Source organism: Carassius carassius, chromosome 7 (genome assembly GCF_963082965.1).
Source record: "Carassius carassius chromosome 7, fCarCar2.1, whole genome shotgun sequence".
Lineage (NCBI taxonomy): Eukaryota > Metazoa > Chordata > Actinopteri > Cypriniformes > Cyprinidae > Carassius > Carassius carassius.
Window position 1 is genome coordinate 21,175,468 of NC_081761.1, and position 15,584 is coordinate 21,191,051.

General features: G+C 36.3%; 1 protein-coding gene across 5 annotated transcripts in view; it reads right to left on the reverse strand.

The window, feature by feature from the left end:
• The window catches only part of igf2bp2b (insulin-like growth factor 2 mRNA binding protein 2b), a 36,694-nt gene that overhangs the window by 3,949 nt on the left and 17,161 nt on the right, over nt 1–15,584 (reverse strand). For 4 of the 5 annotated variants that reach the window (XM_059554159.1, XM_059554158.1, XM_059554161.1 and 1 more), the window contains 9 exons: nt 8,223–8,528; nt 5,637–5,771; nt 5,326–5,448; nt 5,018–5,153; nt 3,326–3,457; nt 3,053–3,121; nt 2,401–2,517; nt 1,638–1,712; nt 947–1,078 (listed from right to left, as the gene is read on the reverse strand). In XM_059554159.1, coding sequence (XP_059410142.1) covers nt 947–1,078; nt 1,638–1,712; nt 2,401–2,517; nt 3,053–3,121; nt 3,326–3,457; nt 5,018–5,153; nt 5,326–5,448; nt 5,637–5,771; nt 8,223–8,404 — 1,101 coding nt within the window. In that variant the 5' untranslated portion in view covers nt 8,405–8,528. The remainder of the gene's footprint in view (nt 1–946; nt 1,079–1,637; nt 1,713–2,400; nt 2,518–3,052; nt 3,122–3,325; nt 3,458–5,017; nt 5,154–5,325; nt 5,449–5,636; nt 5,772–8,222; nt 8,529–15,584) is intronic. The other variant, XM_059554162.1, reaches the window with a different exon arrangement.

The following is a 15,584-nucleotide window of genomic DNA, read 5'->3' on the forward strand; positions in this document are numbered from 1 at the left end:
TCCTAAGTGTTGCCCAACAACATAGTACTGAGATTTATTAATTACTAGTGCCCGTCCGATATATCATTTAGCTGCCATTATTAGCCAATATGAGTCTGTCGCCGATATATCGGCATTGATGAATGTCGCCGATATTAATTTTTATTTTTACAGAACATATAACACAGATTAAATGCTTCTGAATGGTGTAAATACTTAGTTTGTCCAGTAGAGCGCGCTCCATTGTTTTCTACTGGTGACCCAGGTCATTGTAGTTTAGAGATGAGCAGTTGAGCTCAAACTTCACCAAAGTCTGCTGCTTCATGGCAGCAGACTTTGGTGTCTGTTCAATGGTGATTTAACGCTACGTTGTCACCTATTTGTAGAAACTCAATGCTCAGCAAATAAACAAAATTCCCCCATCTCTATACTTTTATGTTTGTCACATCATTATAAGTGTTTGATCACCACATTTGAGTTATCATTGCAAAAAAAAAAAACCCAGTTAAAAGTTAGACACACCAATGGGAAGTGTTTTGACTATACTGTACTATAATATAGCCTGCACATAAAAAATATTGTCTGATATATCGGTATCAGTCTTTTTTATACTCCCTAATATCAGTATCGGCCACCCAAAAAACCCATATCGGTCGGGCTCTTCTAATTACTTAAATGTAGTCAATGTAAGGGACTAAAATGACATTTTATTTAACCCGTTTGTGGCAACACTAAAATTTGGAAGCATTTGAAAGCAATGTCTCGGACTTTGTGTGTTTCTTTTTACTTTTTCTGCATATTTTCTACACAAAGTAACATAATCAGTGACAGTTAATTGAAAATCTGATCTCAAGTGTTGTGTTACTACCAGGTGTAAATAACAATCTGCCTCAGTTGACTTGTGTTCTTACACAAGGTTTTAACGTGTCTTTGGTGATTCAATGACATGTACACAAAGCACACATACCGTTTTGCCACCCTTCCCGATGACTCGTCCGGCGGCAGACGAAGGCACTTTTATATGTGCCCCCAACTTCACTTCTTCCTTAGCAGTGAAAAAATTATCCTCTTTCAGCTTCCCATATATCCTCCCCTGTGCCTACAGCCACACACATACACAAAGAGCAAAGGAGAAATAAGGGATGAATGTAGATATTAGGGCTCGGAAAATAAATCAATGAATTGCGAATCAAGAAATTAATCGGCAACGATTCTGAGATTTTCTCAATGCATCGCACTTCTTTCTTGAGTCGAAAACCTAAAATAATCATTTAAAAATTTTAGAAAAAGGTTGAAGCGAATTACAAGGGTGTTCACAGTGGGCTGTGCATCATAATCTTGCTTCATAAAAGCGAAATTAAAGTTACATGACTCAGCTGAACGCATAAGCGCTCTTTAGCACTCTTCTTCATGAGCATTTGAGAGTGCGGATAAAACTAGATTAGATCTGCTGTTAAAATCAAAATTTTTAGAATCAGAATAATTTCCAGAAGAATCACGTTGCATTCTGAAAATCTCAGAATTTATCCACAAATCAATTATGCATCGATTTATTGTCCCAGCCCTAATAGATATCGGTGTAAAACACCCTAGGTCCTGCCTAAAGGTATTTGTACCCAGAATATAAGGAGCCTAAATGAATGAATGATGGCTTTTACCTTGTACTGAGCCTCTGGTGGTCCAGTGATAATGACCATCCTCTCAGGATCATCAGGATTGTCCGGTGCAGCAATCTGCAGTGACACAAAACACCACTTTTTTGGCTTTGTTCTGTCTTGATTTGAGTACAAAAGACCACTTAAACTGTCACAAGTGTGCAGTGATACCTTAATACACAGAAAATAATGGAAACCTAAAAATTTATCTAAAAATCTAAATGAATTGGTTTTATTCAAGACAAAAATATTATTTAATATCAATGAACCATACTATATACATTAATATATAGCAGCAAAACTACATTTTACAGGTTAATGCCAGTTAGAAATAGCTCTTTAAGGTGACAATTGCAGGTCAACACTTTTTTTTTTTACAGCATGTACAGCTCAAGTTTACATTATACAACACACTTTTGCTGGAAAACAAATGTACACAATTCTAAATATTACTGATTGTTTTCCACTTACTTTTTTCTAATCACAAGTCAAAATTTATACGAAACCACAGCTGTTAATCAGCTAAATAACGTTCAAAACACAAACACATTTACATTTATTTAGAGACAATGCAGCACTGAAACTAGCACTTCAGCCCAAAACAGTAGAAAACATCACGGTTTTCTTAGGCCAGTATAACAAGCAATACAAAACAATCTAGTCCAAACCATTCTTTCATTCAAGCTTCATTCAGAAACTGGTTAATTTTCCCAAAAAGAGAGATTGAACTGCAGTGGTGTGCCTCAAGAGTCTTAAAGTGTCTCACTTTTATTGAAGCTCCAGCGTAGTGTGCCAGCTCTTTAATGTGTTGCCCTTTCTTCCCGATGAGAGCTCCTACTGCTGGAGTGGGGATAAAGAGGTAAACCACTTCCTGTTCAGCAGTCTGAAACACACACAGACAGCCTTGACTCCTGCTAGTCGAGTTTAGACAGACAGACAGATAAATAGACAGATGATAGATAGATTTTGATTCTCCATTACATGACTCTTTATTAATATCATTCACTGATTCTGGCAATATGCCATGATTGTGTCAACATATTTATTCAAAAGACATGCAGAAAAATATAACGTATTATTAAAAACCACATTTACAACATTTATATGTTTTTTTTTAACATTTCATTTTTATTCTACATAATTTAAAATTCGAATTATCGTTTCATTATGCAGTTTCGTATCGAATCTGCATCTGTTTGAAACCACAGTTCAAACTTTATTATTTAAAGGACTTTTTTTTTATATCCTGAAGCTCTGAATGATGAATGTGGCATATGAATGTGCTACAAAATGATTTATAATACATGTAACTGAAAAGGTTCTTATGAGCTTAAGATTGTCATGACATACAGCAGTGTGCAGACTTATGGAAATTATGAGAGATGTATACTGACATAAACATAATAACAAGTACTCACTGCCTGCTGAAGAGATAATGCTCCAGAGGGGGGAACCCCATACAGACCACCCAATACTGATGGAGGGCCCTGCAGTGGCAAACATATACATTGAGGATGTGGTGAGACCAATGTAATCCACAATTTTAAAGCAAACAGTTGGTTATTTAAGAGATAAACGCACTAAGATGAAAGACAACTATCTCTCACACTCCGTTTACGGTTTACACATTCTTTTCTCAAATCATTGGCAGCTTTAAGTCCTGATATACACATGCACATCCTGATGCTCACCAGCAGGGGGCTGTAGTTGGCTGGGGCAGAAAGAGATCCACGCAGACCAGGGGCTGGAGGGAAAGCAGACATGCCAGAGGAGAAGATCCCCAATGCGCTCAGGTTTAGACCTGGCATCATGTTAGTCTGCTGCTGAAACCAGAGATGGAGAAGGATGTGAATCTGAGAGTACAAGTGAGACTTTATGCAAAGCGTGGAATGAATCAGTCTTGTTCAATTTCACGGGTTTATGTTATTCAAACAGTTACTGAATCAGCAAATTAAATGGATTAAACAAATGCAATTCTACCGAGTTAATGCCAATTCACATCCACATACTGCCTGATAATCACTGTCTGTCCAGGCAAAACAAGTTCTGCTTTACTAAGATTAAAGAAGCAGGATTAAAGCCACTGCCAAATACTGTGTGAGAACAGTTAAAGGATATGTTTGGTGTTTGTCAGTCCATATTACATTGTTCTCTGCTGCTCTGCGATACTTGATTCAGATCAATTGTGAGTTTATACAAGTCTCCTGATTTACATTGACCACTATATGTATATGCCATGTCCATGGTAACATGTCGACATATTCATATCTTGAGTTTAAAAACTCAACTGGCCTTGGAAGACATCAGTCATTTTATAGTAATAAACCTTTCAGTAGATGACTAAAAGTTGACCTATTTTTCCTGATTTAATCCATAAAAATTAGTTCAGTTATAAATTAATTCAAGTATTTAGGTTAATGCATTTAGGTTGATTAAGCAAAATTAAATACAATTTTAGTCTTAAAACCAGATAACTTAGATGTGGCCATTTTTAGGTTAACCCTTTTTCTCACCAGTGTACCTAAATATGTTACTAAGTAGTTCATATAAATTGGAGATTAAAATTTGCAGATTAATAGTAATACATAAACTTATCATAAAAAAGGCACAGAGCTTTAAGATTTACCTTATTTACTTTAACAAGACAACTCTACAAGTAAGATACAATAATCAATTACTCAATAATAATAATCAATAATTCTGTAAACTAATAACTTCAATATTTCATGTACCTAAATTCATTTATCTTGTAAGTTCTAACAAACTCTTGTTGCTGTAGTTCAAGAGTTTGAGATTCTTTTGCAGTACATCACTAAACGCTACTTGTTTAGAGCATCATCTAAAATGGTATGGACGTACATTCAATTAGGGCTGCACAATTAATCAAATTTCTAATTGCGATTACAATTATGGATGCCATAATTATGTTATCGTTCAAAGCGGCAATTAATCGTTCAAAATCCACTTGTTATTCTGTGTGCTTAAGAGTTTTTTTTCCTTTCTATGTGTTATCTTAAGAGTTTTTCCCATTATTTTAGTTTTAGTATAACATTATGATACCATTCATATTTTTACATTTTTATAATTTAAAAAAGAAACCAATCCAATGTTTAGTTGACATTTGTGACTTAACATTATAGAAAAGCACTTAAAGTTTTTCAGTTAGAGTGTTTTCAGTATATAGAGTTCATTATTGAAGATGAATCGCCTTCGATAATAAACTCGATGTAGCGTAACTTACATACTGGCCCTATGTAATTTATTATACAACACTTTTCACAACCCCTGTTGTTTCAAAGTGACTTCACATAAAACAGTTCCTTTCTTTATGAACAAACTACCATCCATCCACCAATAAACCTCAAAAGCTATGATTTACTCACATTAAGTGAAGCCACATCATTCTCATGGGCTTCTCGAAGTTTCTTCATGATCTCCACTTCTGCATTACAGCACTCCTCCACCCCTCCCCTCACCGTGATGGTACGTTCCTGGTTATATATAGTTAGGTCTTGTAATCTACAAAAAAATTAAAATACAAAAAAATTAAATAGGCATTGGATCTTCAGATGAACAATCAATACATACACAATTACACCTCAGTTTCATAACTGGGTCCTCTCCTATGAGACGCTGTTCAATCTTTTATTAACGCCATCTGTTGAAGATGATCTGTACAGAGCAAACTTACGATGAAATCGTGATCTTGGTCCCAGTATCTTGCTCTATCTTCTTCAGGTTCCTGCCCTCCTTCCCTATGAGTCTCCCAACAAGGTTATTGTGGGACAAGATCTTCAGAGGAACCTCTTCCACACTGATATAGAGACAGAGCATACAATATTATTTTCATTTTTTTATTTCTTTTTTATAATAAATCTGAGAACAACATGAGGTTATTTGCTTATTTACACAGTTTTAAATTATTTGTCTTAAAGAATCAATCCTAAAGCAAATGAAGCCTGTAAAACTTTAATGTGCCCCACAGTCTGAAGAGATACTGACATCTTGGTGTCATTGGCCTCTTTTTCCATTATTTCCAGGATCATCCTGCAGGCTTGTGAACAGCCCTCATTAGATGAGTGGATAGTGATGGACTTCTCAGTTGCTCCTGCATTCTCCTTACGATGGATATCTACCCTGAGACAGAGCAAAGAATGACCTTTATCACATTTTTTAATTTAACTATCAAGTGCATAGAGCAAAATGGATATATGCACAACCAGCACATCCGGGAACGTAACGCTCCATTTCGTTACCGCCCCTTTTTAGGGGAAAGTAAACTAGACTTCCCATAGACTTCCATAGAAATTAGCAGCAAAAAGCAATGTCCATACACAGCCGGCAGGCGTGAACATGTCAAGTAATTATATGCCCACCCTGCCTCCCACAGTGTGTGAAAGATTCATCCATAAACTTCATTTGGTCAATTTAAAAACACGTCCCTTCATCCTCCCAGTGTCAAATTGGTTACAACCCCAATAAGTGGCCAGAGTCTTACCCGGACATTTATTCGTACCTCATCGAGTCACCAGGTAAACCAGTGAATGATTTTACTTCGTATTTGAAAGTAAACAGTAAAAGTAAAACAGAAAAGTACAACTAGCCTGGCTTAGCTTTCGATTAGCATCATACGTAATGCATGATATTGCCATAACAGCCAGATATGGATGATTTCAAATTTAGGGTTTTACAATCATTATTGGTGCACAAAGTACACAACTCTTTGGCATGTTGTAAGGTTAGTCCACTTCCTCGATCCAATACTGTATGGCGGTTTGTTTTCCCCTAAAAGTGGGCGTGAATCTGTTCATAGACATTCTATGATGCTGCGCAATATATATATATATTGCAACTTGAAAAAAAAGTAATAAAATAAATGAAATACGTATACCTGATATTTCTATCATTTATATTTCAGCGAGTTGTCAGGGCAATATTTCTCATTTTAATTTAGTTCAACTTACTGTACTAAAGATAAAAGTGAAAGCAGCGTCTTTAACCCTCTGCGTCCCATTTCTCTGATTCACAGAGAAACCTTAAGTAGCCTACTCAGATACAGATAAGACTAAAATCGGTAGAATCTAAAAAGGACCTACTTTTATTTGTGTACACTACCAATAAAAACAAAACATTGTGCTTTTGCAAAATAAACAAAACACACAGGATGCACTTTCTGCCTTCTAGGTCTCTGTGAGCAACTTTATAAATGTCACAAACTCAGCGAGTATTTGACACCGAGACATGAGAAATATGTCTATAGAAAGCTTGTGTCTACTTTTAAATCAAATTCAAATCGAAAATGAACGTGCTCTGATTATGTAATCCATATAAAACTAAAGCTAGGTCCAGTCTTTCCCACATCTGAACTCATTATACGCAGTCACCTGCGCGCGCACACCCTCATCTATACGTATACAAAAATAGATTACAAAAATAATAATAAATATCAAGATTTGTCTTATTTTCATTGCTGAAGTCCTGCTATGAGGAATTTACTTCAGAAGAACAGCACGATCTGATACAGCTTTATTTAGTAGAGAAGATAATTTATGTAATTTATTCTTACCTACATTAGTTAACGTTTTATTTTTACATAAACCTGTATGGATTTTTACTAGTTGGGCTTTTCCTCAACATCTTGACAAACTGAAATGTATTGTTTAACTTTTCTTAAGCTTTTTTGTTATTCAGATTATTTCTATTTGTTAACAAAAGGAGGTTACATTTAAACAGTTGTTTTAAAGCTAAAAGGCTAAACTATTCTGTGTTTGACTCAAATTGAAAGAATAAAGAGTTCATAGGTTTATAGGGATTTGATGCAGCCCAATTAGTGATTTAAATAATTAAGTTACTTAATGAGTAACTAAGTTACTTTTCAGACAGAGTAATAAGTAAAGTAATTTAAAAACAATATTGATGATGTAATTAGTAATCGTAATTAATTACTTTTTGAAAGTAACTTACCCAACACTGGTGGAATTGCACAAACACAGGATATAATTGCGACCAACAAAAGATACTGTGTTCAGCATGTTATATTAAGCACGTCATGCAGCATTTAAGACTTCAATGTCAAGTTTAAAGTAGTCAAACAAGAAAAATACGTCAAGACCCCTACAGGTTTATTCGATCCCTTTGTGCTACAGAATAGCGGTCTTTGAACAAATGAACAAGAATAAACCCTGCCTATAACATTTGTATCAAAGGGTATTCACATACAAATATTGCTGTAGTTTGTAAAACATGCAAATATGCCTGTTTCATTATACTAGTTATATGACATAACTATAAAGTCAACAATGCTTTCAGCTGATGTATACTGCATTTTTTAATTATGATTAGCAGGATGGTCAATATGGATGATATTACACTATTTATTTGTTCATCATCAGCCCAGAAATGTCCTTCTGGTACATCCGTATTTGTGTGATTAAACTATGATAGCTATTACATCTTTCAGTTATAACCTCAATAAAAAAAGCAATTCCAAGAGGGTCCTCACACCATTAGTACTTGGGCCCTAATTAAATTCAACTTATTACTAATTAGACAAATACTTGTTAAAATGTTTAAAATATCAAGACTTACTTGGACTGTGTCTGCTTTGTGATGTTCTTTATAGTGAGTCCCTCTTTTCCAATGATGGCTCCCACAAACTGAGTGGGCACTAGGATTCGTAGAGGCAGCTCTTGCTGACGATGCCTAGGCCCCTGGGGGCCTCCCATGGCCCCTGGCTGACCAAACTCCTGCTCCCGACTTCCTGTCCCCATTTTAGATGCCCCTCGCGGGACCTGGGGTCTTACACCCCCGTCCCTTCCTGCCTCTTCGTCCAGTATGTACGACACACTGAAGGAGTGATTCTCAAAAATGTGGCCAGTCAAATTCTCAACAGCCCTGGAGAAGAATGAGAGCGAAAGAGATCAGTCAATCATTAGATCAATCACTAGATCGTGACATACTTTACACAGAACCCAAACAACACTCGCAACGAGAAACTAAGTATTGGTCAGACTTGGATAATATATACTGTCGTGAATGGACTACAAAAGTGGATGGCTTCCAACATTAAAAATCATTAATAAATGTTTATTTCGCACAATTCACATGACCTGCTACTGTGATAGCCACCTCACTACTAGGGTTGGGCAAATTTTAAGAACTGACGTTCGTTCATGAGGAATTTGAATGGAATTGCTCACACCCTACAGGCTGCCTTGGAACTTGAATTGAAATGAAAAGAAGAAGTTCTGCAATTCAAATAATGTGAACAGTCAAACATACACAAAGCAGAGCAATTTCATTATTGCAACAAAACATATACTAACTGCACAACTCATTGAGACTATTTATGCTTATTTATCTTTTGATGTGTAAAATATACATATCTCTCTAAAGTGTTGAATACTGTCAAATTAACAGAAACAGTAAACCTCCTTAAAACGTCTATCATATTGTGTTTAGATGATATTTATAAAAAAAACTGATTCTATTCACTTAAGCAAATTAAAGAATTCTTATATAACATGTTCCTTCAATATGATGCATACAATTATTTTTAATGTTAGAAATATAATAATCATTTTATGCAATATAATGAAATGAGCTACCATTCAAAGGTTTGGGATGAGTAAGATTTTTCTGTTCACAAGGGCTGCATTTAATTGATATAAAATACAGTAAAAACAGCAAGATTGTGAGATTTTATTGCAATTTAACAAAAGCGACTTTTTAAGTGAAGACATTTTAAAATGTAATTTGTTTCTACTTTAAGGAATGAGTCAGAATTTAATTCACATAAATTCAACTCTGAATGGTGCACAACCCTGCTCACTACAAATGCTGGTACAATTACGGAGCGCCGGTCTGTCGCCCTATGACAGGAAATAGTAAATCAGACAACTCACAGCACACACAAACCCACCCCAATTGGGACAGACCTCCCTCAGATCAAAGCTCCAAAATAAGATCCCTGGAGACAAGAAATCATCCAAACCCCTAAACCCTCCTTCTACCACACACATACATACATATACATTAAACAAGGCACTGCCCAGGAAAACCACTTTTTACAGCTGAGACCTTGCGACTAGTACTGCCATCTGTTAACAGATCTGTTAACCTATTATCTGCATTATCCCGCGGGGAGAAAATCCCCACATTCACTGATCTGGAACCACTTTAGAGATTTAAATTAGTTAACGGGAACATTTGATGATACAGGACAGGAGATCTGTGGTTTAAAGAGATGTTTGAAAGTGTGTGTGTTTGTGTGTTAGCCATATGAGAGAAGTTAAGGGTTAAACACCGGCTGGCTTGGCGTCTGGTCCAACACACACACATTCACAGAGGACTTTTATCAGCTGCTGGGAACACCGTTACTATTGTCTGAAGCCAAGTGTTCAGTCAGGCATGAGTCCCAGAGCAAATATTCTCAGCATCCCTCAGCTGATGTCCATTCATTCACAATTGTAATGCTACAAATGCAACATCAACTATGTGGAGTGTTGTCAAACATTAGCTATATCAGCAAAGTACTGCAGATTAAAATTATCTGCATCTGATTTTGTTTGGTCGATAATCATTGGAAGTAGGACTTTTATATTGACAACATCAGGACTTTTATTTTAACTAGTCATGTGCAACGTTTAAGTAGGAATGCATTGATCCAATACTCGGGATCGGTATCGGCTCCGATCCTGGCATTTTCTGCGGATCGGGTATCAATCAGACGAGACCGATCCAAATCTGATACTGTGCGTATACTATTATGTGTTATTGTTGAGCTCCACGAAAGGCACAAAAATATTATAAAGCACTAAAATGTTTTCAAAAACATATTTCAAGTGTTCTGAAGCTGTTTCATAGTTCAACGTGAGGTACAGATTGATATTGAAGTCATTAAATTCAAGTTCACATAAACTCTTCTCTCTGCTGCGGCTGTCTGTCATCCTCCATTCAGCAATCAAACTGTGTGTTGCGTTCGGTTACAGTCAAAACAATGAAACTCTCTTCAAGAGCACACAGTAACGGAGGTTTATAACGGTTCAAAGAAAAGGCTCATTAAACTAATGCACAGATTTAACAGACTACGTATCAATATCTCTTCCCTTTGTAGTGATGTCTGGTTCGCGAATGAATCATTCGATTTAACCGGTTCTTCTTAGTGAACCAGTTAAACCGGTTCACCAAATAGGACTGAATCGTTTGAACTGTTTCGCGTCTCCGGTAAGCATTAATCCACAATATATTTACTTTAAGGTGGCCAACACTCCCTCGGAGTTAAAATAAACCACGGAGTAATTCATTTACTCATACAGTACACTGACTGAACTGTGGCGCCTTCAGTATTATAATCTTTTCTGTGGAATCAGATTATTAATAGTCTTTCTTGTTCTGTCCTATCTATGATATGCTGCTGCCTCTATTAGCCTACTGTGCTATAGATTTAAAAGAAACATCATTTACATTTCTATATAAATGTATATACTTGTTTTTTTTCAATAATGTATTTTACAACAATACAAGAGCAATGTGTAACATATTACCAGATTTTAGACTTATTCACTTTATTTGTAAATAAGATATTTCAAATTTGACAAAATTACTGTGCTCCCGTGATTCTTTTGCTGCTGAATCTACCAACCTAGTTTATAATAATAGTTTTGTAATCATTTATGATTATATATTTTTTCATTTGTTATTTTTCATTAAAAGGAAGTTGTGTATATGTAGTAGACTGTGATTAACACAAAAGAATGATGATCAGGTCAACACAGAAGTATAGAAATTCTGTATTGAATAAAAAAAAAACTGTGCTGGTATCGGATTGGATTGCATCGGCAGATACTCAGAATTTTCAGTATCGGATCAGTTCTGAAAAAATGGTATCGTTGCATCCCTACGATTAATTGTAATTAATCACATCCAAAATGCATAGCATATATAACGTGTGTGTGTGCACTGAGAATATTAATTATGTAGGCCTACATAAAGACACGCACAGTATATAAAGAAAATATTTACATGAATATATTATATTTACTAATACTAATTTTAATAGCATTGAGAATAAACACACGAGCTTCCTTTCCAAATATGAATTGCATTATAAGTGTTATTTAGACTACTATCTATTAAATAAACATCCAAAATTACATACACCGGCTTTATATCATGCAGCTTTTTAGGATATTACCTTAAGGACATAACACTGCACTGACTCCCTATCAAACATCGTATAGATTTTAAAATCTTGCTAATCACTTATAAAGCCCTGAATGGTTTAGCACCTCAGTATTTGAATGAGCTCTTGTTACATTATAAACCTCCACATCCACTGTGTTCTCAAAACTCTGGCAATTTGATATTACCTAGAATATAAAAATCAACTGTGGTCGGCAGATCCTTTTCTTATTTGGCGCCTAAACTCTGGAATAACCTACCTAACATTGTACGGGAGGCAGACACACTCTTACAGTTTAAATCTAGATAAAAGACCCATCTCTTTAACCTGGCTGACACATAACACACTAATATGCTTCTTATATCCAAATCCGTTAAAGGATTTTTAGGCTGCATTAATTAGGTAAACCAGAACTGGGAACACTTCCCATAACACCCGATGTACTTGATACATCCTTAGAAGAATGGCATCTACGCTAATATTAGTCTGTTTCTCTCTTATTCCGAGGTCACCGTAGCCACCAGATCCAGTCTGTATCCAGATCAGAGGGTCACTGTAGTCACCCGGATCAAGTACGTATCCAGACCAGATGGTGGATCAGCACCTAGAAAGGACCTCTACATCCCTGAAAGACAGCGGAGACCAGGACAACTAGATCCCCAGATACAGATCCCCTGTAAAGACCTTGTCTCAGAGGACCACCATTTAGATATTTATAAGAAACTGAAAAAAGCACAAATGTCAGGGCATGACAAAACTTCCCCAGGCCCCAAAAATACCCTTAGACTCCAGAGGGTTAAACTGCATTAACACATTTCACTACACCAAATACACAAAATAATGTTCTTTTTAGCAACGTCATATGACCCCCTTATTGATTATATTGGCTAGTTACTGAAAACAACATTAAATGGAGTTTTCTCACTGCAGTCAGAAGCACAGAATGAGTAAATACCCGTTTACACAGGAAGCGTTCCTGGATTGCAACAGAGTAGAACAAAATGCACGTATTTCAACACTGTTTTTAAATGTTGAACTATGCTTAATTTAACTTCCCTCTGAAAGCTTAATGCAATGCACCAATAGACCACCCTACAGAATGCAATGCCAACAAGCAACATGTGAGCAGGGGTACATGATACACTACACAGCTGCATGTCTGCAGTCTGAAATACAATACTGCAACGAGCAATAACCTACACCTCCATTTAAAGTCTGGATATTAGGTGAGATTCAATTGGGCCAATAAAGCTATACATTCACAGATCTGTTCAAAGCAGGTGTGTTTGTGCACTGTGCACCAGTCAGATGAACTTAAAGTAGGTCACAGGAATAAACAAGACTCACTATCAATCACCAGTGACTGTAACAGAGTGACATAACATGCTGCACTTGTGGGCCAAATGACATCATCACTAGGCTACATCACCTCCACTAATGAGGTCAGATGAGTGTCAGTTACTATTGTGACATCACAATTTTTTTAGGTCATATCACAGTTCACACTGTAAAGAGTGGTTACATGTAACTTTAAAAGATAACCCTTAAAATTTTAGTTGGTGTAACAAAACATTTACGCAGATTCAGTTACATGACCGTTCAATCAGGTACAACCATAGATATGTATAGGTAGCCTAGATTCCCTATTATTTAGATGGTGGACTGACGAGTCTACGGTACTTGGAGTGGTTGAATGGGAATCTGCATATCTATAGCTAACAAATCTATGAGTACAACAATGTACATGATGTTATTGTTTACACGGTCATCAAGTGTTCGCAGAGCGAATGTGGGCATCCACACCATCGTTTTCAAAAGTCTTCGTTTTGGTCCGTTTACACTGAAACACAACCCTGGAGTTTTCCAAATAAAACTGGGTCTGCAGCTTTTTCGAAAGTCTCCGTTTTCAAGGGTCAAAAATGCCAGGGTAGTGTAAATGATAGCCGTAACCAGGGATCAAACTGAGGGGCGATGACATCCTCCTGGTTGAAAAAAAATTACAAAAATCATCCCATTGGTAAAACCACCATACCCCCTAACCATCCCCTTTAGAATAATGTGTATTATTTAAAACTTACCATGCAAATGAAATGTTAAAATTTTCTAAATTATTTATAATTCACAAACTGAATAGTGGCGATTGAACTCGGTATGGTAACAAGCTGCTCCCAAGCGGAACCAAGTTTTCCGAATTTTTAGCGCAAAATGGTTAAAGTGCAACTTTTGAAGTTCTTTTAAAAGAAGACAACAGAAAAGCCATGATTTTTCCTTGATTGTAATTTAAAGACATTCCCCGACATTATGTTATTGTGCTGTGTGTGTGATGGATTGAGAGCTGATAGTAGAGCTGACATATTGAATCACCGACTGCAAAAAAAAAAAAAAAAAAAAAAATACGCGTCTTGGAGAGCCCAAAAGCATTCACTGCATGATGAAGCCTGTTAGAATACAGTTAGAATGCCCTTATAATTCAAGTAATTGAGGTAAAAAATGTCCATTTATGAGTTTTTACGTTTCTATATTCCTTGCACAAGCAATGTACTTTTCTGAATATCTTCTAATATTTCTAATTTATATATCATATCTTCTAATATTTCATTTTATACAACAGTGCATAGCAACATGGTGTTTCGTTCCTTGAATGACGAATTGAGTGAACAAGTGATTCAACAGTCCATTCAGATGGACTCATTTGTTTGGTTTCTAATTGAATCAGCCATTTTGACAATGGCTGACAAAAATCAATCATCAAAACACCGACCTCAAACTTCTGAACTATATTGTAGATATTTAATTTGTAGGTTAATTGTAGGGCTGGTCTGAATATTCAAGCTTTGGAGGGAGGGGCTGAACATATTCTCTAACACCATTTCTACACCGGACGCGAGCCGCGCAGTGTGACCCGACAAAATAAAATATAACCTACTGTATTATCCTGTCTACACTGGATGAGGCACAGTGCAACAAATCCGTGACAGTAAACTGCTGCTGCATTCTATTTATGATGTACTGATACAAATTTCAAATATTTCAATGGTCGCTTTGTCGCTTCCAGTGTAGACTAGGGCTGTCACTTTTTATTTGATATTCGAATATGCATTTGAACATGACGTGAAATATCCGTAATCGAACTATAAATAAAATATCCGGTTTTTAAAATGCCATGTGAAGCGCATTTTTTATAGTCTATGATTAGACCGTTTGTTTTTTATTTTATTATTTGCCATCTTAAGGGGCAGTTCACATATCGCGCCTAAAAACGCGTGGAAAACGCTAGGCGTGCCGCTTTCTCCTTCTTTCCAAAGCGCTCGGGCAGTTGCGCCCCTGAGGTGTCTGCCATTGCTAAGCAACCATGACCTGCTCTCTCCAAGAAGACGCGGAAATTTCAGCAAAGGATAAATACCGTGCGCCTACATTGGAAATAACGAACTTGAGCGCACAAAAGACGCGATATGTGAGCGTGGGGGGAGTGTGCCCTTATGAAAATTAACCATGGTTTTACTACAAATAAAACCAAAAAACCATGGTTACTATAGTTAAACCATGGTAACCACAAATTAACCATGGTTTTGCTAAATTAACCATGGTATTTGTAGTAAATCTGTGGTTATACAAATGGTAGTCAACACGCCAAAAAAACATGGTTTACTACAGTTTTACTATAATAAAACCATGGTTATATGTTCTCCACCGCGGGGAACATTGTAAATAAAAAGAGAGCCGCACTTAATCCAGATCAAGTTGATAGACTAGTGTTGTAGCTATTC